Source organism: Pituophis catenifer, unplaced genomic scaffold (assembly GCF_029215685.1).
Source record: "Pituophis catenifer annectens isolate HBS135680 unplaced genomic scaffold, rPitCat1.0.hap2 SCAF_1, whole genome shotgun sequence".
Taxonomy (NCBI): Eukaryota; Metazoa; Chordata; class Lepidosauria; order Squamata; family Colubridae; genus Pituophis; species Pituophis catenifer.
Window position 1 is genome coordinate 290,364,860 of NW_027256881.1, and position 25,415 is coordinate 290,390,274.

Consider the following 25,415-nt stretch of genomic DNA (forward strand, 5'->3'; position numbering starts at 1 on the left):
AGGTGGGATAGTCTGGCAAATAGTTTAATGTTTGGTAATCATGACCTGACATATTCAATATTGTTGACAGTGAAATCAGTGAAATGGCAATCAGTAGTGGTGACAGAATCATTCCCCTTGAAAGATTCCTCTCTTGATATAACCTCTCCCACTCTACCATTTCTACCACTCTACTCCACCATTGGTCAGGAGCTGTTTTCCTTTGTGCTACAGATCTTTGCACAAAGTTTCTAATCTTTTTATGACTCCTAGTATTTCTAGGCACTTGATTATCCAATCATATGTCAGGGAGTTTAATGCCTTCTTATAATCATTCCAAGCTACATTCAAGCTGATTTTCCTTCTCTTGCAACTTTCTAAAATGATCTTTATTCTTCTGTTGTTTGAGAGGTTTCCTTTCTGCTCAAGTGAAAAGAACTAGTTTTCAATTAGATGCTGATAGACTGCATCAACCACCATATCAGTTAGCAATCTGAAAGCTGGTAAGCAGGTAATTGGCTTATAGTTGCCTGGTACTGCCCCTTTTGTCAGATCTTTCCTTAAATAGATTTTACCAGATGTTACTCAATCTTCAACTTTACCATCTTGCAGCATGATGTTAAACTGCTTGCAATGAGTAAGTGCAAATCAGTCAGATGTTTCACCAAAACCTATGCAGTTCTTCACCTGGCACTGATCAAATTTTGATCATCCCTGTCTTTTCTCCACTATTTCTGCTGCTATTATAAGTGGCTTTTTTTAAAATTTCAGTTTCTATTTTATTCTTATCCACTTTCTTTATGCAAGATGCATTCGTCATGTTTCTCTAGGTTGTCGCTTAGCTGCACTGTTTCTTCTTTCTCGGGGATTGACTGGTTCAGTGCAGTCTCTTCATTGATGGATTGATAGAAACATTTCTGATTCGCGGAAATCGAAGATTCTGCCTACAGTATGCAACTCAAGCTTCGTATCTGCTGATCTTCTTGGCTTTATTTGCTGTTTTATTAATTCCAACACTTCTTTAATTTTCCTTGTTTGTGATATTTCTTAATCATGTGTTCTTTGTTCTTCTTGTTCTTCAAATTATTTTTTCATCTGTTCTAGATTGCTTGCATCTGATCTCAGCTTGCTGATCTTCTTTTCCAGACTGATCTTCCATGTTGATAATGCATTGTTTGTCTTTTTTTTTTCTTCTTTGTTGATTTGCATTCTAGATATTCAGTTATAACTGCAGCCATGCTGAGCATTACTTGGTTTGTTTCTTCCAGTGAACTGGTGCTTATATTTAATACTATAGCATTGGAATCTTTTAATACTTGTGCTAGCTCTTTCTTTGGAACAAGTTTCAATGCAAGCAACCTTATTCTGTTTTTCTAGATGCTCATTATTCTTTGTTTCAGTCCACTATAGTGGTAAAAAGAAAGGAACAATGTGATGCTTCTCTGAATGATATTTGCTAGGAAACTTTCCACAAAAATATTTTGAGAAGATTATAGAATCACCAACCAAAATGGGCATTTCTCTCCTAATGTGAATTTTAAGAGGGTTTTTTTCCCCCTTTTTTTGCTGGAATATCTCTAAATACTAATATAAAAGTATTATATAGTCAAATCATAATTTGGGTTTTCAAGACTTAGATTTTTTTAAAAGAATATCTGATTAGATAACTTCCAAACAAAACTTTTAATGTGCTACGCATAAAATACAAATTATAATAATGAACTTCATTAGATTTTTTTCATTAGGCATTAGGATTTTTCATTAGATTTTTTTCTAATCAAATACTTTAACTGACTGAACACTTTTGGGAAAATGTTTAAATACTCATAAAATACACATTTACTAAATGTAAGTCAAGCACTAAACATCTATTTTAGGACAATAGATAATTAAAAAAAAGACCAAATAAATGGCAAAAAAAATAAAATAAAAGTATAGTTGTCTATAAACTTACCTATGCTTGCATTGCAAACATATTTAAACTGTGTGATAGTGTGTGTGTGTGTTTCACAGTAAATGAAAGAGGATACAGAACAATTTCTCTGTTCTGACAACACTGTTTTGTTATCCAGTTTTTCCATTGGCATCCTTGTCTCAAGAGTCTATGGTATTGTGCTCTGGAAAGAGGTCCTAAAACAGCATTTCGTTAGTGTGGAAGGGATTGCCACTCTAGAAACTAGATGCTGTTTTAGGATATCCTATTAACCCTTATACAAATGCATAATTAAAATATTATAGTTCTTAAAATTTAAACAGATAATTTATGTCCCCTACTGCATTTTGATTTCATCCAGGCATTCCTGGCTATTTAACATATCTATTCTAACCAGACATCTAGGGCTTTTTTTCAATTTCAAAGACATTTCACATTATTGCACACAATATAACTCTAGTATGTATGTATGTATGTATGTCCTGTATCTATATGCATACATGTATTTTACTTTCAAATGCAAAGTGGATATTTAGGGAACATAGTACCTTTGAACTATGATATGACACACTTATCATTGATATACTTTGCTTTCCAAGATGGTTGTGTCAGTTCTTAATGTTCTCAAACAATTGTTGAGCAACTTAGGAAAAGAAATCCAATGAGTCCACTGTACAACAACTGACCAGATAAGTAAAAAGAAGGAAAATCAACATCCATTGTCCTCATAACTGTTTTTTATATCTTGTATTATTCCTTAAATAGTTTCTATAGTGTAAAATTTCCAGAGTAATCTCCACAGTAGTAGCAGGAGCATGGTAAAGAGACCAACATCTTTCATATCTGAAACTGTTAAAACTTTGTTTCCTTTTTAAGGCTAGACTTTCTGCTGGACTTTCCCAAATTGAAAAAGAATCAGCTTTGGATACCTGAGAGGCAAGAACAATTACATAAATTCTATGTCAGAGTTTAGAGAAATATTCCGGATGGAGAGGAAAAGATTTTGGCTCAGTCCTGACAAGATTTAATGACTATAGCTGTTTTAGTCCCCTAGTCAGGGACATTTAAACTTTTGGTCTTGGATAGGAATGTACTTTCCAATTTGAGGCTATTATACAATTTGTAGGCTCAAAGCTCCTGCTCAAAAAGTAGGTGATAGTTATAGCCAGGAAGGCCTTTTAAAGTTCACTTTATACCCCCGTTATACCATTTTTTTGACCAGGAAATGGTTACTCATGCCCTAATCATCTCATAATTGGACCATTGTACATAAGGCTGCCCTTGAAAACCATTTAGAAGTCACAGTTGGGTCAAAATGCAGTAGCAATAATGGGAGGTTTTCATTATTCCCAAGTATCAGTACTGCTTCACAAGCTGCACTGGCTACTAGTTGACCTCCAGATACAATTCAAGGTGTTGATCATCACCTATAAAGTTTTTCAGGGCATAGAACCTGGTTATTTGAGGAATTACCTATTTTCAACTCTTTCTGCCATTCCAATACATGTAGTAAGACCTCCTCAATTAAATATTGTCAGTTTGTGATATCAAGACAGTGTATTCTCTCTGTTACAACCCCTACCATATGAAAAAGCATCATACATATGGCCCCAAGCCACAAATCTCTTAAAACTTGGCTATGTCCCAAGGCCAGGGATTTTTTTTTTTGGGGGGGGGGGCTCATTACATAAAATCTTAGGTATGGAAGGGATCTTGGAGGTCTTCTAGTCCAACCCCCTGTCCAAGGCAGGAATCCTCTTACCATCCCAAACAAATGGTCATCCAATCTTTTCTTTAAAACCTCCAGCAGTGGAGTACCCTCAACTCTAGAAGACAAGCTGTTCTACTGAATTCGTTCTTACTGTCAGAAAATTTCTCCTTATTTCCAGATTGAATCTCCCTCTGATGAGCTTCCACCTACTGCTTCTTGTCTCAAGTCCGTAGAGAATAAATTGACACCCTTCTCCCTGTGACATCCCTGGAATGGATGCACTGGAAGACTGATGTCTCCCTGAGCTTTCTCTTTATTAGGCTAAATACAACTATTTCCCTAAGCTGTTCATCATATGATTTAGCCTCCAGACCCCTTCATCATATTTGTTGCAGTTTATGCCAGGTTTTACCTACGTAAACTAAGTTGTTCTACAGCCCTGGTTCTGTGAAATCTCATTCACAAGTTTCTGGGCCTTTTTTCTGCTGACAAACTGCAACTCTGTCTCTCAGAGCAACACAGAGTTGCAGTTTGTCAGCAGAAAAAAGGCCCAGAAACTTGTGAATGAGATTTCACAGAACCAGGGCTGTAGAACAACTTAGTTTACGTAGGTAAAACCTGGCTAGAAAGAATATGCATATGTGTGTGTGTGTGTGTGTGTGTGTGTGTATATATATATATATATATATATATATATATATATATATATATATATATATATATATATATATATATATATTTATATTTATATTTATATTTATATTTATATTTATATTATTTATATTTATATTTAAATAAAGTAAAAGGTAAAGGTTTCCCCTGTCCAGTCATGTACAACTCTAGGCAGTGGTGCTCATCTCCATTTCTTAGCCAAGGGTACAAGCGTTCTCTGAAGAAATTTCCATGTGACTATGTACTGAGGCACAGAGAATGCTTTTACCTTCCCACCGAAGCGGTTATATATCTACTTGTATCTGCATGCTTTTGAACTGTTAGATGGGCAGGAGCTGGGGCAAGTAATGGGAACTCACCCTGTTGCACAGTGCTTAGGTCTTGAACCTGGGCTGTCAGCTTTCCAGCTGACAAGCTCAGTGTCTTTAACATGTTAGTTATCGCACCCCCATATTTTTTAAATACTCTATACTTAAATACTATACATATTGTTAAGCTACCCAGAGACTTTTCAGTCTCTGGGTAGCTTAACAATTGGCTTCAAACTACCAATCAATCAATCAATCAATCAATCAATCAATCAATTAATAAGATTCACAGCTTTGAAAATGTACAGTTTACATCTACTCTCTAGTATTGTTACATATTTAGATTTATAATCTATTAAAAGGATTCCTAAGTAATAAATAGTATTGCACCTAAATGTCCTACATATACATACTTTAATATATATATTTGTGATTTTAAAAATAAAAACTAATTCAACATGGGAGTGTCCCGACACTCCCATGTTACACCCCTCCTGCATGGCCTGCACTGGCTACCGGTTGCCCTTCGGGTGAGGTTCAAGGTGCTGGTTATCATCTATAAAGCCCTTCATGGCTTAGGTCCGGGATATTTGTCGGACTCCCTGCGGCCAACAACAATCTCCAATCGTCCGGTGCGTTCCCACAGACAGGGCCTCCTCAGGGTGCCGTCAGCCAGACAATGTCAGCTGGCGACCCCCAGGGAGAGAGCTTTCTCTGTAGGCACACCCACCCTTTGGAACCAACTTCCTTTGGAGCTCCGGATGGCCCCTGACCTTCGCTCGTTTCGCCAGATTTGAAGACCTGGTTATTTCGTAGACTGGACTGATGGGGGGGGTAATAGTTTTTAAACTGATTTTAAACTGTTTAATTCGGACTTTTTAATTTTATATTGTATTAATGTTATTGTGTATTTTACTGTTGTGAGCCGCCCTGAGTCCATTGGAGATAGGGCGGCATATAAATTGCATTAAACTTAAACTTAAACTCAATAACATATATATTCCTTTATTCTGTCCAACCCAAAAGAAATTACCAAATGTCATGTCTGAATGAGATACAGAATACAAATGCAGATATAGAATATGGCATTGACATATACACTGTACTGATGTATGTACTTGAACTTTAAGTTGTTAACTGTATATATTCAAACTGTTATAATAGCCTCATAACCAATTCACATTTAATTTTGGTATTTCTTAATCTCTTGTCTATACTGCACTGTAGTAAATTCAATAGTATTTAAGAAGACCCAAGCCTTGTGAACCATATAAAAACCTGCCCAGTCCAGCAGGTATCACCTCTTTGTAGTTTTGTTTTCAAGCAAATTATATTCAGCATATGCTGATTTGGAAGCTGCAAGTATCCATAATGATTAATAGCCACTGAGATTCATCTTCTATTAATTTAATTAATCCATTTTAAAGTCACCTAATTTTAGCCATTGCTACATCTTGCCATGGTAAATTATATATACTGTTATACATATCTGAAGATACATATCCCTAAATCGATTTAACCCTGACAATCTCAAGATAGCAAAAGAAATACATATTTCTTTTTCATGCATTATAACATTCTCAACATCCATGAACACTAGAACCTTTTCTTTTAGGAAGGTGATTACTAACACTTTAGCATTTTACTTTTCTTTTTTGCAACTTTTCTTAGACTACAGTAATCCTTCAGTAACCAAGATTCGACGCTTCCATGTAACACTGCTCCTGCGCGAGCTGCACTGGCTCCCGGTGGTCTTCCGGGTGCGATTCAAGGTGTTGGTCGCCACCTTTAAAACACTCCATGGCTTAGGACCTGGGTACTTACAAGACCGCCTTCTGCCACCGATAGCCTCCCATCGACCAGTACGCTCCCACAGAGAGGGACTCCTCAGGGTGCCGTCGGTCAAAAAATGTCGACTGGCAACCCCCAGGGGGAGACCCTTCTCTGTGGGGGCACCTGCCCTCTGGGATGAGCTGCCCCCGGAGATTCGTAGGATTCCTTCGCACCTTTCGCCGCACCCTCAAAACGCTATTGTTTCACCAAGCAGGGCTGGCCTAATGCTATTTTAATGGGTTGTCTTTATTTTAGCTTTTTAGGCCAAATTATTTAATACTTTTAATTTGTCTTTTAACTTTTATATTGTTGTGGGTTTTATCTCTGGCTGTACACCGCCCTGAGTCCTCCGGGAGAAGGGCGGTATAAAAATTTAATAAAATAAATAAATCAATAATAAATAAGATTGGAACAGTATGTGGTATTCCTAATGCAACCACATCAAAGATTTCACAATGGAGCACCACAATAGTAGCAATTTAATTTTTCTCTCCTTTTTAAATGGTACCTAGCACAGAATTTATCTAATTCATCTGTGCTGCTTGGGCACAGGATTACACATTTAAATTGAAAGCTATAGTTTTTATTCAATATACTAGAACAGTGATGGTGAACCTTTTAGACACTGAATGCCCAAACTGTGTGTGCATGCCCAAACTGTATGTGCATGCCCAAACTGAACCCGTGCACACACATGCACATGCATATGCACATGCACGGACATGCACATGCATATGCATGGGCATGCGTGCATAGAGACCCAAAGACCAGCTGGCTGGCGGGAGGCGGGTCTTCCCAACAACGGCAATGTGGCAAGAGGCAAGATCCTTTTCTTTCGTGAGCTTCTGTTTCGTTTGCAAGAAAACAGAAGCTCACGAAAGAAACGCCATGGAGATCTGACCTGGGACGATGGTGCACGTGCCAGCAGAGAGGGCTCTGCGTGCCACCTCTGGCACACATGCCATAGGTTCGCCATCACGGTACTAGAATATATAGCTTTCTCCTGACATAATAAATAATTTTAAATCCATTGCATATTGCTTAGATAATTCCACGGAAAAACAATTCCACAACTTTAGTATTGCCTGATTATAGAAGTCATTCCCTCTCTTCATGAATTTTAATCATAATGAATATAAATAAATCATATTATTGGGAACAATTCAAATCTTACTGATTATTCAAAATTATCATGGCATTTTATAATATACTTTTTTAAAAAAGTCAATACAGATTAATTCATGGATAAGCAGAACGTAATCATGCAATATCAGTTTAATTTTTCTCCTAGAATCTTCCATCTTCCAATTAGAGTAAAAGTATTAATTTCTACAGAATGAAATTTACAATTCCATGCAATAATCTATCCAAGTTATCTCAGCTTTTCTTCATTTTAGCAGTGTTAGCATTGTTTGTGGTGGAAGCAGAAGCAGGAAATAGATATGTTATTCCTGCCATTGTTGAACAGAAAGTCAGAAAATATTGATAATCTATGGAACTCAACAAGAAATGTAACTTTATATTGCAGTTGTTAACTACCTTCTTCCCACCATGAGCTAGTAAGTATAAGGAAAGAGCAGAGCTTAAAGATAATGGAATTTTTCACTTCAGCAAACAGGAATAACTAAAATGTAATATTTTCCATGGATAAAAACCTTTAAAATAGCCTTGCTGAAAAATCACAGGAGATAAGGAAAAAAATAAACCCTTTGTATATTGATCATGTTCCACAAATCTTTTCAGAACCAGTCTCGGCCAGTCACTCTCTCTTAACTCTAGAAAGAAAGCAATGGCAAACTACTTCCAAAAATATTGCCAAGAAAACTGCTTAGATTTTTTCCAGGCAGTCACCAGGATTCATGATTAACTAACTCAAAGGCATACATAAACAAAAAACTTTAAAAAGTAGAGCAGGATGATGAAAATAATGATGATGACATGGATTACTACAAATATAATTGCTAAGAGTTGACAACCACCTGATTTCATATAATCAATCTAAGGCAGGGGTGCCAAACTTACGGCGTCACAGCAGCGTCACATGACCTATCAGGGCTTTTTTCCCCTTTGCTAAATCGGGCATGGGCATGGCCTGCGCATGATGTATCCGGCCCACAAATTTGACAGCCCTGATCTAAGGACTCTAAGCTATATAGAAAATGACATCAAATGATGTTGAGGAATCACCCTGTTCCCATTGTTTCTGCCATCCAGTAAGTCTTTTGAGGCGCTGAGCAGGTCCCACCCTTAAAACAGTGTCATATGAAATGACACAGTGTGTCTTCTCTATCATGGCACCTGCCCTCCGAAATAGTTGCCCCAATACCCTGACCCTCCTGCTATTTAAATGAACCTTGAAGATTTGGCTCTTTCATCAAGCACATGATTTACTATTGTTTGTCTTGGTGGGAAATTTTATTGATGAATTAGTTTTAGTCCACAAGTTTTCATCTTCTTTCAGTTTTTACCATACTATATGTTGCTTAACTTGTCTGTGACCCAGAGTTGTAATGAAAATACTGAGTTGTACTTAAAAAATACTAGAAAAGGTCATCAAGCTATTGGTTTGCAAACACTTAGAAAGAACTAGTGATTATCAGAAGCCAGAATAGTTCATTAAACATTGATCAGACAAGACAAATCTTACTACTTTATTTTTGACAAAGTAATTAGATTACAATGACAGGTGATGGATTTGGTGTATCTAGACTTCAATAAGCCACCTGATAAATGGTTCTTCTATCAGATTGATTCACACTTCATTGAGCAATCATACTAAATACAGAATCCTTAATAAATCTATGTATATGTACACAGAGAAAAGTACATGGTAGTCTACCTCAGGGTTCATCGTGGACCCGGCACTTTTTAACATTAATGACTTAGAAAAAATGATTAAAAAGATGCTTATTAATTTACAGACAACTCAGAGCTTGCAAGAAAATTACTAACAGTTCACAAGACAGGTTCAAAATGATCTTTATACATTGGGACATTTTCAGTTTGGACACTGGACATTTTCTCAAAACAACAAGTGAATGGCAAGTAGGGTTCTACACTTATATACAAAAAATCATATAGGCTGTACCTGGCTCAGCAGTAGTATTTGTGAAAAGAATCTAGGTAGCAATAGCACTTACTCTTATATATTGCTTCATAGTGTTCTACAGCCCTCTCTAAACTGTTCACAGAGTCAGCATATTGCCCCCAACAATCTGTGTCCTCATTTTACCCACCTTGGAAGGATGGAAGGCTGAGTCAACCTTGAGCCAGTGAGATTTGAACTGCCAAATTGCAATCAGCCGGCAGTCAGCAGAAGTACGCTGCAGTACTGCATTCTAACCACGGTGCTGCCATAACTAATCTTGATCTCGATAGATCATAGATTAAGCTTGAGCAAAATGACATACTCTAGCTGCCAAAACTCTCTGTGCAATATTGGGCTCTATCAACAGAGTTACAATGTTGAGATTATAGTAAGTAATAGTTCTGCTCTATGCTGGTCAGATTTCATCTAAAATACGATCTATCTACATCTAAAATACTGGTTGTCTATAATACAAGCACGATGCTAAGGATCTAGAAAGAATGCAGAGAAGAGTAACAAAGGTGGTAAGACTAGATTAAATATATGAAGAACTGGGTATTCCAGTAAATAGAGCTGGGTATTAAACATACAAACTTCTAAAGGAAAGACAACTAAGGAGCCTTCTGATAGTCATTTTGAAATTCAATTTGAAACAAGGAACAATTTCTTGACCACAAGAGCTATTCGGCAGTAGAACAATATGACTCTTGATGTCATATGTGTGTCATCACTTGAGGTTTTCAAAAAAAGATTATACAGCCATATTTGCCCGAGGTAGTCTGAAGATACCTGCACTAATGGGTTATAAGATTTCCAATGTCTTCCAACCTATGTTTCAATAAAACACTATTGCAAATCATAAATACAATATACTACGACATTATAGCAGTATTGCCTCAAAAGAGGCAAATTTGAATGCCTCTTATTTCACTACAACTTACTACTCAGTTTTCAACTATTTGTCTATCTTCTCCAAGACAGTGATATAACAATCTAAAGATCTTCTAAACAGTCTTCAGAAGGTCATAAAATTAAGAGCAATCCTTGCTCATACGCTGTTTCAAAGAAGTACTTATAGAGAATGCCTGCCTTCATGCCTCTTACATGTCACCTTATGCAGTTAAGGCTCAGAACAGGCATTTTGTGCTTGTACAGACTAGGCAGATAAAATATCTGGGGCAGGCCACTTCAGAAGTTCCCAGCCTTACACCGGACTTTATAGGTGATAACCAGCACCTTAAACTGTGCATAAATAGCCAATGCTGCTCCTCTATTAACATAGCTGCATGACTGTAATTATTTTATTATTTGTTTGCCACCCATCTCACTGCTTAATTAATTATATATAGTAATAATCATAATTTTGTGAAACTTCTGTCTGAATAATTTTCTTAACATTTCAACTCATACGTATAAATGGTTTTAAAATTTTGAAGTTTTGATTAGGGAAAGTGAAAGATACTAAAGCTGGTGACAAACTGTTTCAAACTAATTTCTGAGCATAGAATTTCAGAGGCCAAGGGAACACAGAACAAAGGACCACAGAAATAAGGAAAAGCATTTCCCAACAGAGAGAGGGGAGACAGGAAAACATGTAAACTATCTTCCTACTAAATTCTGCTAAAAATATAGAAAGAGAACTCTTCAAGTGAAAGAATAGCAGCAATAGTAGCTGGCTAGAATCATGACACTCGTAAACAAAATAAATATGTTACATTGAAAATTATATCCCTCCAGATATAAAAGCATTTCTTAAAAGCACTGCATCAGCATGATATTATAACTAAGCATAAAGTTTAATATAGGTATAGAACATTATGAGATAGGAATATAGAATTCTAACTAGATCCTACATAAATGTTATTCCCTGTAAATTAACTTTATTACAATTTTTGAACAATTGCTAATTTACTCAGTAATGTTCTTATACTTGGGTTTTAAATGGTTTTAGATAAATTGGATGTCTTAAATTTGTTTTTTGAGCCCAAATTATTTAATCTATTTTTAATAGTTTTTAACTTTTGTATGTTCTTTGTATTTTTACCTTGGCTGTTCACCGCCCCTCCGGGAGTAGGGCGGTATACAAATATGATAAATAAATAAATAAATAATAAATAAATAAATAAATAATAAATAAATAAATAAATAAATAAATAAATAAATAAATAAATAAATAAATAAATAAATAAATAAAATATGCAGCTAATACCTTTCTACAAGTTCCACTCAGCAAAACTTTAAGTCAGACCAGGAAGCCTTCATCTTGCAGCTACTCTAATGGAGGTTAATTATGAATGTCCTCTAATTTATTTATTTATTTTATTTATTTGTCTCTTTAAGCCAGTCTTGACACCTGCTGATTTCCTGAACATGTCTCTGCCCTTTTTTTTTTTTTCCAGTAGTTTGCCATTGCCTTCTTTCAATGACTGGGGGACAGTCACTGAGCCAAGCTATCCAGTTGGCTTTGTATCTTTAAAATTGGAGAAGAATTTATGGGTTCCCAGTCTCTAGCCTGGTGCCTTAAACCACTACACTAAATGTTCTCTTTTTCCCTAATTAGATTCTTTAAAAATTATTCCTGATTTAAGTTTTGAAAAATGCAGTTACACCAGAAAGCATTATTACACTAAAAATTAAATCTCATGAAATGAAAGCTGAACTTGCCAAACTTATTTAAAAAACTAACTGGAAGTTGCACTCATTAATCATACTGTCTCGATCAAGAAAAATGCCCTCAAACTGACTGAAACTTTGTGTCTTCAGTGACCTAAACTTGAAGTTTCTTAGCCTTGGTCCAAGAAGCAGTTTCGTATTGCCTTCTTCTAATATGTCAAGTAACCAATCCAGTCTACTGTCCTGGTATTCCCTGGTAGTCCCATCAGAGAGGGACTAGTTTGTCCTAACCCTTCCAACCTCAGACAAGGACAGCTACCAATCACAGTGTAAATTTGCAAGAATAAAATGTTAAATTTAGTGTTAATTTTTTGTCTGTCCATATTTAGCAAATTGTTATGACTTCATATAATTGTTTATTTTGACAACCTCTTATTCTCAGAACAACCCAGCACCATTTATAAGGAACTGTCTTAAATGAAACCATCACAACAAAACCAATAATGCTTATGAACAATAAAATACAAATTAAAATAAACTTGATTTAAAAACCAAGCAAAATAATAAACAATCGGAAGCACAGTCTGCTGAAGTTCACACAGGGCACAATTTCATACCTGGCCCACTCCCATCCATTACACAATAAACTAAACCCACTAGCTTATTGGATCAGAAATATAGGTAGAAACATGGAGACTTACTCAGAAACAAACTCTTGAATTATTTAGGGTTTAAAATTTAATGTTACCCCTCAGTTCACAGAAGGCTTTTTGATCTGGCAGAGGCTTCTATAAGTAGAAGAGACTCAAGACTTTGTCTACCTTTCCTTTCTGAGTTCAACCCTTCTCCAAATGCATTTCAATGGCTTGGAAGACCCTTTCAGCAGTTTTAAAAATGATAACAAAAGCACAGAGGGCAAAAACTAGCTCTTTACCTCTTATGGTCACAGAAATAAACAATGAAGCAAAGCATGCTAATGTAATAATAAGTTAAACATAATAAAGCCATACAACAGGATTTCCTTCAGTAAGAATTCTTTATAAAATAGACAAGATAAATGATAATTAAATATCTCAATATTTTATAATATTAAAGGCTGTTTATCTTTTATTTAAAATATTAATTTAAAAGATTAAAATATTTAATCATGTCCTTTTTTCATTTATATATAGTCATACTTGCCCCCAAGCTGTTATTTGTCCATCTGAACATTTTCGCTAGCAGACCTGTAGATTAGGGGGTAAGGGATGGAAGAGAAAGAATCAAAATGACAGCATGGGAGAGGGCCAATGCAGCATTTTCACTCTGAATTCTATTGGGAAAAGCCTGTTTTAAATAAAAACAGAAGTATTTCTTATATTACTGATTCCTTGGATATAAAGTACAATATAAGTAATAATACCTCTGAAAACAAGTACAAAATGTAATATTATAGTTCATAGGATAAGTTTCTACTTGATTCAACTAATTATTATAAGTGAAAATTGTATTAATTTTATTGTGATTAAAAGAGATGATTATTATTTGTTGGTACTACTGTATCTGAATATCTGAGATTCTACAATAATGAATCATTATCTTTCAGAAATGGTATTTTAACTTGCCCATGAACCAATCTAAACCTTGACTACATTGTAGTTATTTATGCAAGATCACCATCCAAAACAACAACTTTAGTTCCTTGGTCATATCTTAAGGCAACTGATATTATGTGATGTCATTCCAGGTACTTCTACACCAATGGCTGCTATTATATCACATTTTGCTTGAACAAAAGTTACAGCAGAGAGGATGCAGAAGAGAATATAGAGTCGCAGCTTTCAGAAATAATTGAAATCTTCAATTTTGAAACTTAAAACATTTATTGAATTGCATAAAGCAGCAAATATAAAGTCCTTTCATGCTACATTTAGTATATCATTTCATATCACTTTTACATTCAATATAACAGTGAAATTTGCATTCATTTTTTAGTTGGAATTACATGCTAAAACTGCTATTACTCAACATGTATAGGCATAAATAGGATTATCCAAAATATTGTTTTTTTCCCTTTTTGCATTAATTGTAAAAAGAATGCATAGGCTATTATTAAAGATAAGTTGAACTCCAGACCTGGTAAACTCTAATAAGCTCTACTGTTTTCTAATTTGTTTGTTAATTGCAACAAACTTGCAAAAGCTAGTAATATCAATATGTGGAACTACTGCCTCAAAATATATTCTTTAGACGTATGTTGATATTTGTGGGATATTTTCTCCTGGTTCTATTTTTCATTTGCTTTGTTTCGGGGGATTAATTTGACCATCCAGAGTCACTTTTTCCGAGTTGTGTGGCTATATAAATTCTTTAAATAAATAAATAAATAAATAAATAAATAAATAAATAAATAAATAAATAATGATAAAATGAATAAAGCTATGCTCAAGGTTAAAGTAACAATATCTCCTTAGTGGTTACAGGTTATCAAGTTTCAGGAAACATAAACCACAAGCCAATGAAAACAAATAAAAAATGTCCATACGTCCATATCTTAAAATATTATCTATTAATTATGATAGAATGATGTATCCATGTTGACCGAAGAGGCAATATGTAACACAGCACAAAATAAATGTCAGGGACCATAGAAAATTGAGCAGAAAAAAAGAAATGATGACATCATTACTAAATATTTTAAACTATAGAATGACAGTTTATATATGTGTATGCTTTCAAGTCAGTCTTCATTCTGAAGAGCTACATGGAAAGTGGCTTGCCATTGTTTCCTTCTCACAGCTAAGAGGGAGTGAGTGGCACCAAATCACCCAGTAGTTTTCATGCCTAAAGCAGGACTGGAACTCACAACCTACCATTTTCTAGCTAGTCTATTTAATCACTGCACCAAAGTGGCTCTCATGTAAGATTTTAGCAATACTAAATAAATCTAGCATTCTTAAGAATACTAGATTTAGTACTAGAACACTAAAATAAATTAGATTCTTAGCAATATTATTCAGTAAGTGTGATTTATACAATAAGATGTTATTTGAAATTGGCAACATACAAAGTACCTTAAAGAAAGTTGCACTTGCCAAGCTAGCATATTTGGCCCAAACAAAATAAAATATGTAGCTGAGTCATAACTGTCCTATAATGCAAAGGTTTAAAAATCTCTAAAGTTTGGTAATTATTTAAATATTTAATAATACTGAAAAAAAGTATGACAAAGTCAGAAACATGCAATTTTAAATTTCAACTATCTGAATTGTTAAAATTAACCAGAATGCTTACAATTATGCTATTAAAAATTCTGTTAAAACTTAATATCGACAAATACTTTTACACTGGATGTATTTTTTTTTCAAAATAGCATTCAGTATATAGAACAGTTTTGTTCAGATTCAGGCAACGAAATAATTTTAGGAGAAATAAATATGTATGTACTATTTAATGTACCAAATTAAATCCCATGTAATAAGTAAATATAAAAATATATCACTAATTGTGAAGTCAAAATTATATAAATCAAAATCTATATAAAGAATACATTTCTATGTAAAGAAATGTATTCTACACTGCATTCAATACTGATTCTAATCTGGCATTTGCCACACATGCTTCTTCTAAATAGTTCTTACTGATTTCAACGCAACTTTTTTCAACAAAAGAATGTTCAAAATACTTATCCAAATGTACAAACACATCTTGCAAATTACAACTATATACATCCAAAAATCCAAAAAAAAAAAAAATTCAAACATTTGTCCTTATCACAGTCAAGAGCGAAAATAAAAGATCAGCCATTTAAAACTGTTTTTAAAACAAGTACATGACAACAGCACTTCAAATCTGTAGTATGTATTGCCTTTTATGCTATGACACTGCAGCCTCTAAGGGTCAGATTAATTAAGATCAACAGCAGCTGCAGTGCAACGTGAGAAGTGCACTGCCATAATTCCCACCAGTCTAGCCCAATTACCTGCAGCATTCCAACACAGGACAACTGACAACCTTCAAGTCTATCAAGTCATTCATTCCCACCAGACTGGTGATACATAAAAGCAAACTGAACTCTTTCTCAGAATGATTACAACTCCAACTACACCTGCTGCAAAGTACAAACATTATCAAGTTTCTACAGATGTTGTTTAAACTGGAACTATGGCTAAAGGTGATTATTACACAAAGCCTCCATTTAAATCTCAACTTCACAATAATTTGTGCTTTCCAACTATGCTGTCTAACATACAATTCAGATAAAACAATTCAAAACAATTTTCTTTCCAACCATGTTAAGAACTAGATCTTATTGGTAGAAAAAAAACTATTGAATAGAGTGATTTTAACAATTAAATAATTGTTCGAAACCTATGGTATTTGGGAAATCAGAGAGAAAGTTAAAAGAGAAATGTTCTCCATTCACTTCAAAATAATTTTGTTTGGTAAAACACATAGAATTACAATGAAAATTTTGAATGACAACTTTATATGACTTTTATTTAAATGAACATTTACCAAATTATATTTGAAGTAAGTAAAAGTCTATTTACTTCAAGAGAAATACCACTTGGTATTTCTACTTTGGACATAACTTTTTTAAAAAAAGAAATAGGATATCAGTTTTAAATATTGATTGAAATAACTTAATATGCTAGTATGCTGAGCTTTTATATTCATTTCATCTCTAGCATAGAACATGAATAAAAAAGAAAGGTTGAACATAGTAAAGATTTATCCTAAACTGGATATCTTCCTTTCTAACAAAAATAAAAACCGCTACATGTTTTTCAGCAAGATAATACATATATTAATCATATAATTATATATTGCTACATCTAACAACTGTATTAAAATAGAAATTTAATAAATTAATAAATATTAATATTTCAAAACCTATCTGAAGTATGTGTCTTCTTTCAGTTTTGTCATTCTCAAATTTCAGTAACTCAATACTGATATGTAACATCTGCAAAACAGAGAAGCAACTTTGAGAAATTTCTCAACTATACTCATTGATAATCTAATCCCAAAACACATTCCATTAGAAATCACTTCCAAATGTTTAGTTGCATATAAATACACTGAGCTTCCTTGACGTAACTTGGCAGAATACAACATACTCAGAATATAGCAGCATTTTCATTTAAGAATCTTGCTTCAGGAATTCATAGAGATTGATAGCTTAATTGACTTGAAAAGAGAGCAAGAATTAACAGTTCACAAGGTGATACTTTAATCTTTCTAGCACTGTTTACATATAAGGTTAAAATCCTGTGCACATTTTACTAGAAGACAGTTTTAAGTTGTACTCAAAAACAATTATCAGACTCTTCTGCGGTCAGGATTCACTCTAAATATAAATAACAGACTTTTTTAAAAAAAAATGTATGTTTTTACAAGCGCACAATTCAACTTAGAACTGAAAGAATCTAGCTCTTCTCTATCAACAGTAAATGCAATCAGCAAGTCCAAAATCCTAACTCTGTTAAGCGTTAAGTATTAGCAATTATAAAATATGTGGTAAATGGTAAAAATCCATTGGGTAAAAAAAAGCCAACAAACAGAAATATTCTATACACAGAAAAAGTAAATCAAGCTACCCCCACAACATATATAAACAACATTAATATAAAACAAATAGAACTATTATTAGAAACAATCCTTTCATTTTTCTTAAAACAGAAAGTTAAAAAAAATGTACAGCTGAGAATTATACCTTTGAATAGCTTGTCTTTGATGACTGGACACATAGATGTAAAAGGAAAATAATTTTGCAGATCACAAGGCCCATAGTGATCCAATTTGAATATTCAGCAGAACTATTTCTTTATGAATCAGTTCTCAAGAAGGTTGGCAACATCAATACAACTGTAATAATGTTCTTTTATTTAAGCAACATCTTGAGATAAAGAGACGAAAGTCAGGGCAAATGCTAAAACTTAAAAGACATATTATCTTGTTGTTCCATTATGCAAAATGACATCTTCATTGGAACACATCTTCAAGCATCAGACTGCCAAGTTATACAATCTCTTCATGCATTAGTTTTAAATTTCAACTTCAATCTTAATTATGCATTTAATAAACACTTTAAAAATAAAATCATGAAAAATGATTTGATACCATTTTAGATTTAATCTCTATTATTTTCTAAATTCATTAACATTATTCATTTTTGTGTTGCACAACACTTTTAAAAAGGTCTTCTTTCTGATTAGCTTGAGATTATGAACCCCAGACAAATATTGACATATAGTTGGCTATGTATGCGATCATGCATTTGCATGTATTTAAGATGAAACAGAGAACAGGATTACATCCGCACTTTGATTTATTGTTCGACATTATTTACTAAATTTTCTTAAAACCCTCTCATTCCACACTGGATTCAGATGAGATACAAAAATCAAGCAATTTAAAATATTCCTTACAAAGTATGACATATCAACCCTCCCTCTCCCATAACTAGTATTTTAACTAGAACAGGGTCATACATATTGTTGTCATAAACACAAGTACATATATAATAGTTTTCAGAAGAAATACTTATTGCATTTTACAAAAATGAATTTCAGGAAATAAAGCTATTGATTTATCACATAGAATGCAAGAAAATATCAAACCAATTTACAGTTTATCAAGAAAAATGACCAATATTCAATCATATCATTTCTTGAAAATCTTAATTTGGAAACAATTTGTAAGTAGGAAACAGTCATTAACAATTTATTTAGTTATATGCCTGAATAATGGTAATCATTTCTGAATATCTGGCTAGTTTCATTTAAACTCTGAATGAAAATTTTATAATGAGAAAATATAGTAAGTTTTAAATAGTTACATTAAGTTTTTAACATAAATTTTTAATTTTTTTTTAAAAAACAGTTTTCAGTACTAATTACAAGCATTATTTAAAGACTTTTATTTACTGTGATCAGTAACTATCACATGTAGTACATAATAGTACATATAGTATTTTATGTACATAGTACATATCGTACACCTATAGTACATAATACAAACATATATTATGGATTACATAATTTTATTGCACAATATGCTCCCAATATGCACATAAAAATGCTTAAATATTTCAGCATCCACTATGAAACTATGTATCAGCCATTTCTAGCACTAATAATCATAGTAAAAGTAGTTCACAGTATGAAATTACTAACACATTAACTGAACTTTTATAATTATAAATATGAATATACATTTTAATTTAAGAGTAGCGTAATATTAGCGTAGTTCAATTTAAAATTTAGTTTGAAATAAAGCCAAATGTTGTCAACTTAAAAAATGTTAAAGTTGATTAAGATTTCTCAGGCTTATGGTTAAAAGGGAAACAATTTCTAGCTCAAGTAATAACTGAGTGCCTCACGTATGTCCAACTCTTCAGGTAAGAATCTAATTCATGTATTCCAAATTTATGAAAGCTATTCTATAGTGTAACTTCAGTCATACAGCAACATCTACACCTGTTACAGATTACACAAGCTAACTCCATGCTATCATTTCCTTCAAAGGGAATGTGTTTACGTCACACAGGAACACAATGTGGTAAACCTCTCACCATCCCTTTGTATTTTTTTAAACATAGGCAAAGCTTCTATTTTCAGCTGAAGCTTTAGTAAAGTGCCTGCATAAGCATCCAGGAGACAATTCAATTAAACATTTAATGATTATTTAAATTAGGAGGGAAATTCTTGTAAAGAAGCAGACAGAAGTAATCTTGCTTCGCAGTATATACTTAAGCTGAATATAATTTCAAATTTGCACTGTCAGTCATAGCATCTGTTCCGTCACTCCATCATCTCTAATCTTCTTTATGGATCATACAAATATATAATTTATATTTAAACTATTGTATCCAAATTCAATTTAGCAGCTCGGTTATTATCTCAGAACTGTTATTTTCAGTATTATTATCTATACATTATGTCAACCATATATGTCGTTCATGCTTACCAAAAATTATATAAACTGTATCATCAAATTTTAAAACATTTCACGAGTGGAATTTCACCTACACATATCTGTTTATAAAATCACAAATACTTAAGCACAACATCTGTATCCAAACATAATGTAAACTTCAAAATGCAATATAGCAAAAAATGAAATATTCCTGATGCTTCTTTCAATTACCTTCACAATTGCCTTTTAAACTCATTTTAAAGCCCAGACATATCTCTGAAAACAATCAGCAAATGCAAAGCAGCTTTCCTTTCACTACAAGAAAAAAGGCCATCTCACTGGAAAGCTACCACTGTTAGAATTACAAAATCAATGCACTATCGGGAATATAGCTATTACTGCTATAAACATTAAGAACTTGTTTTAATTTATATTAGATAATCAGTATCTATGCAGGAATTCAGAAACCTTAAAAAATATTATGTATATGATATCACTGTACATTATTCAACATGTAGTGAATAATATGCTTATGCCCACAGTAAAACTACATCCATCTCCTTTTCTCATTAGTGTCGATTATTTCATAATAGGTTTCTATTAACTATCACAACTAAAATAACCAAATACCAAGGAAATATCTGAAGAGCACCACTTCCTCTCTTTTATTTTGACTAATATAAGTGAACAAAGAAATGAAATAGAACCAAAGTATATAGCAAATTTAAGGTAAATGGCCTATTCTACAAGGAGCACACAGGTTTGGTTTGAACTTATGGCTTTGTTCATAATATTTGACATTTTCTTGAACAAAATACTAAAGGTGAAATCTAATTTTTAAAATATTTATTGGAACAACACAGTTGGCACTAGATAATAAGCTAAATTAAAAAAAAAACAATAACCAAAATTAGTATTTGTTCAGAATTACATTTGATAATTCACTTTACTACTAATGGTAGTGGTATGATTCTTTTTAATTATTCAAGAAAAGAACTATGGTTTACACCTACCTGGGTAAAAGTCTTTGGATTTAGAAAGCTTGATGGTAGCCCCAGTCTCTTTCTGCAGCTGAACAATTGTTTGTCCTCCCTTACCAATTATAGATCCAGCCGCATAACTAGGTATGAGGACCTTTAGAAAATATTGGCCGTCCTCTGGAAAAAAGAGACAAAAGGTTAATTTATGTTCGAAAACATTTTCTCTCAGACCTATAAAATATGCCTTTATTTTACAAATATTAATACACCGTTCTTTTGTACAGACTGCAGTTGTTTAGCCAATATTAAATTAATATCTGTTCTTAAATTTGTGGTGCTATGGGATGCAATGACCTAATTCAATATATAATTCTAGGCATAAAACTGTTCCTGTATGGCTCTATTTAACTTGATACAATAACATGAGCCAAAGTGTATTACACACACATACACATGTACACACACACACACACACACATAGGGGCAAAGAAAATGATCAAGAAAGATCAAAGTCCTTAAAATGGTACAATCAAATTAAAGAAATAAAATTGTTAGAACTAAAGGCTATGTATTGTTGCCCTATAGTCTTCAAAGAATACACTGTTTTTTGTTAAATAACCCGGAATCAGAGGCATTACTCAAAGTTATCCTGAAGAAAACTCAAAATAATGTGGTTATGATAATTTGCCTAAGTAATCCTGATGTATTTCTTCAACATTTCTTGGTAGCAATGATCTCTTAAGCTCATTAAAGGACATTAAGAAGCATTTTTCTCAGTTAAAAGGAAGCTAAAACCCTGCATGCATTTAAAAAGTGACTGTTAATGTAAATACTTTCAAAGTAAGAGTTTAAAAAGTCCCAAAATAGTTAAGAATAATCAGTACTATGAATAAAACAACTTTATAACTGAACAATTGTATTGCTTCCTTCACAGGTCTTACACCATCAATTCTATGGACTAGGAAGAAAAAAAACGCTGCTCTGACAGGATTGCATGTAAAAGCAACACACATTTTAAGACCCTTCTTTATTAAACAGCCCAACTTTGTTTTTTGTTTTTATATATTAAATGCATCTTAGAAGTTTGCTTTCATCAAGGAGCCACCTAAGAGCAGCCTCACTTTCTCTCAGAGTCAACGTCCCAGCTGATACAGGTGCATTCCCCCCCAAAACATTATACAAACGTTTAAAATACATCAGCTATCTACTTCTGCTGTTTCTTAACGCTGGATGAATAAATTCACCTCTGCCTCGGTGCATTGTTATGAAGACTCCAGTGCAAATGAATAGAGGAGATGCTGGTCCCGTTATAACTCATCTCATCCAGGAAGAGCAGGATGTTAACTAACAAGTCACCGCACCAAGACAGACAACTCCCGCCCTCCCTCCTCAAACCTCTCTCTGACACACACACGCGCGCTTACACACACCCCATCACAGTGACCCAGCCCCAGGAAGCACAAATCTGTGCAACATTTTCCACCGAAAAGGAAAGTGGTGCCAGGAAATAAGACAAGTTTTGCTGCCGCCGCCGCCGCCGCCGTTTAATCTACCTGGCGACTCACAAAAGGGGGAAGAGGGAACCGGGGGTGAAAGTGCCTTTTTTCCAGCCGCCATTTATTCGTTTAGTTCTTCCAACTGTTAACCACGCGTGCAAGAGGGTCGGTGCAAGACGACTTCTGAGCTCCTTCGCCCAGAGGGTCAAGGCTGAAAAGCGCCCCCCCACACACACCACTCCGCCCCGCCACTACGAATATGTGAAATTAAAATAAAACAGGGCTGCTAGATGCTTGAAAGGCGACGCCATTTTGATGAATGATAACATTTGAGAAATAAGGAATGTTTGGGGAAGGAAAAGAGGGAGAGGCGAGGCGAGGAGGCAGGTAGGAAAGGGAAAGGTGGGTGGGGAATTGGGTAGTGGCAGGAGGAGGAGGAGGAGGGGGAAATACCCACCGCCCGTGTTGGTCCTTTTGGTGCTGCCGGCTTCAGGGGGAGCTTCAAGTGGTCTTTTCCGAGAGTCCGGCGGGTCCAGGTCTATGGGTACCCCAGGATGGGTCCCGTTCTGCTGGATGGGAGCTGCCGCCATCATGTTTGCTGCCGCCGCCGCTGCTAGAAGGATAACTGGCTTCTCCCTTCGGGGTGGGGGGAGCAGGGAGGGGGAGGAGGAGGAGGAGGAAGGGGCTCGTCCCGCTTCTTTCGCTTTTCTTCCGTCCTCTGAAATTTCAGGCTAATCTGCGAGATCGGTCCGCTCCCTCCCCCCCACCAAAAAAAAAGATGCTTTCTTGGAGTGGGGGGGGCAGGCGCTTGTTTGTCTGGCACCGGTGAAACGGGCTGGGGTGGGGGGGGGGGAGAGAAAAGGGAGAGGAGGAGAAGGGAAAAAAAAAGCAGGCTGGACGGCTGGCTGAAGGAGCAGCTGCAGTGCAGTGCCAGCAAAAGCTGAGGTTAAAAAAAAAATTAAAAAAGGGGGAAGTGGGGTGGGAGGGGGAAGCGGAGACAAAATAAGGGGAGAAAGAGAGGTAAGGGAGGCGGGGGACAAAGTGAGGCGGAGGAAAGGGGAGAGAGGGGAAGCGAGAGAAAGAAAGAAAGGAGGGGAAAGCGAGGCGGGGAGGGGAGGAGGGGGAGAGCGAGGAGGTTGTGGCTGGAGGGGGGGGGAAAGAAACTGGATTCAGGGAATGTGACTCTGTGGCCCCTCCAGAATCCCCTCCCCGCCTTTTCTCTCCCGGTGCTAGTCGGGCGCTTGCAGCTGGCGAGGAGAAGGGCTGTTACTGCTTTCGCGTTCTCACGCTCTCCCAGTTGAAGAGTCTCAGGCGCGCTGTCGGGCTACACTCTTGTCAGGAGTTGCTCGCTGAAAGTCTCTCTCCCTCTCCCCCCCCCGCCCCCGTTTTCCCGGCCGCGCTCTCTCCTTCTCTCCCCTTCTCTTTCTCTGTCTCTCTCTCCTTCCAGCACACACTTACGCGCAAAAAAAAAAAAAAAAAAAAAAAACCTCGGGTTCCCGCGATTCGGGTTGTAAGAGAAGGGTGCTCGCCCTAGCTTCTCTTGCGGACACACTTTCCGAGCCCAAACACTCCAACGGGGAAGGGAGGGCAATGAGGTATGTATTTATTTATGTATTTAACGTGTGTGTATGAGAGAGAGAGAGAGGGTGTGGATGTGTTTGTGTGTGTACACAATATACGTGTGCAGGCCTTCCAGAGAACCGGAGAGCTGAACCCAATCGAGGGGAAGAACTTGAGGCTTGGGTTGGAAGGTTAAGCCAAAAAAGACAGAGGAAGGGTGCCTGATGGGTGCAATTGAATCCCGCCCTTGATTGTGCTAAGATGGGACCATCCAGGAATAAATAAAAACAGACGATTTCCAGTTCTGGCTGCCCCATCTTAAGGAACAGAAGGCGGCAGAACTGTGTTGGGCCAAAATAGTTGATCATGTACTTTCTGTGATGGAGTAGCATGGTAGGAAGGAGGCATCAGATTTTCAACGTTGTTCCATTTCCTTCTCTCCATATGAATAGGAGCTTGGCTAGATGAGCCTTGTCCTTTCCCCAGTATTGTGCAAAAAGCAGGAAAACAAACAGAAGAATAGAGTTACTCTTCAAAGCTGTTTCCTCTTATTTCCTACACACTTCCTCTGGAGCCTGACTTTCCAGCAAGCATCTTACAAAGAGAGGTGTGTCAACAGGTAGAGATTTCCACATGCCCATATGACTGAAGACTGCTCCTCCTTTGGTATTCCATTCTGAGAGGAATAAAGGGCAGTGAATAGGAATGGCTTCTTTTGATCTCCCCTGCACACCAAAATACCAGCATTTTCAAGTGATGATTACAAAGAGCAATTACACTTCAGATTGTTTATATGCATTTTCAGTCCGGTATCTACTTGGTTCCTTGTTTTCTGGTTGGACAATACACAATGTGAGCTGGTTAAATCTGGTTAAAATGCTACAATAGCATTTTACCAAAGCTTAAAAAACCGAACTACTACTAGACAGGAAAAAAAAAGTAAGTTGCTTCTTTGCTGTCACTGCTGCTATCTAGTGGCTATATGGTTTTTTGAAGCCCAGATATATTATCACTGATTCATCTACTTTGGATGCTTATTGAAAACCTTCCAGATGACTGATCATGCTAAGAGATACCTTATGGATATCAGGTTAGAAAAAGTCAGTGTATTACTTTTTGTTACTCTTTCCCATGTTTCCTTGTTCATAATTTTTCTCTCTTTCCTCTTTCTCTAGGACTTTACAATAAAAAAATACACTTGCTCAATTCAATCCCTGCTGGCAGAATCACACACGTGACTAGTGTGTTTTGTATAAATTGCTATCCCTAACTTTCTTATATATCTTTACTCATCCTATTACCATTTAGAGAACTTGATGAAGTTTGGACCAGTCCCCCTT

The 25,415-nt window shown here is 35.4% G+C and overlaps 1 protein-coding gene across 3 annotated transcripts in view; it reads right to left on the minus strand.

Annotated features, from left to right (window-relative positions):
* NOVA1 (NOVA alternative splicing regulator 1) overlaps positions 1 to 23,108 on the minus strand; it is a 147,630-nt gene extending 124,522 nt beyond the window's left edge. For 2 of the 3 annotated variants that reach the window (XM_070931358.1, XM_070931357.1), the window contains exons 1-2: positions 22,973 to 23,108; positions 21,053 to 21,196 (exon numbers count right to left, since the gene is read on the minus strand). In XM_070931358.1, coding sequence (XP_070787459.1) covers positions 21,053 to 21,196; positions 22,973 to 23,108 — 280 coding nt within the window. Of the gene's footprint in view, positions 1 to 21,052; positions 21,197 to 22,227; positions 22,233 to 22,972 lie in introns of all 3 variants that reach the window. The other variant, XM_070931359.1, reaches the window with a different exon arrangement.
* Between the last annotated feature and the right edge of the window lie 2,307 nt (positions 23,109 to 25,415).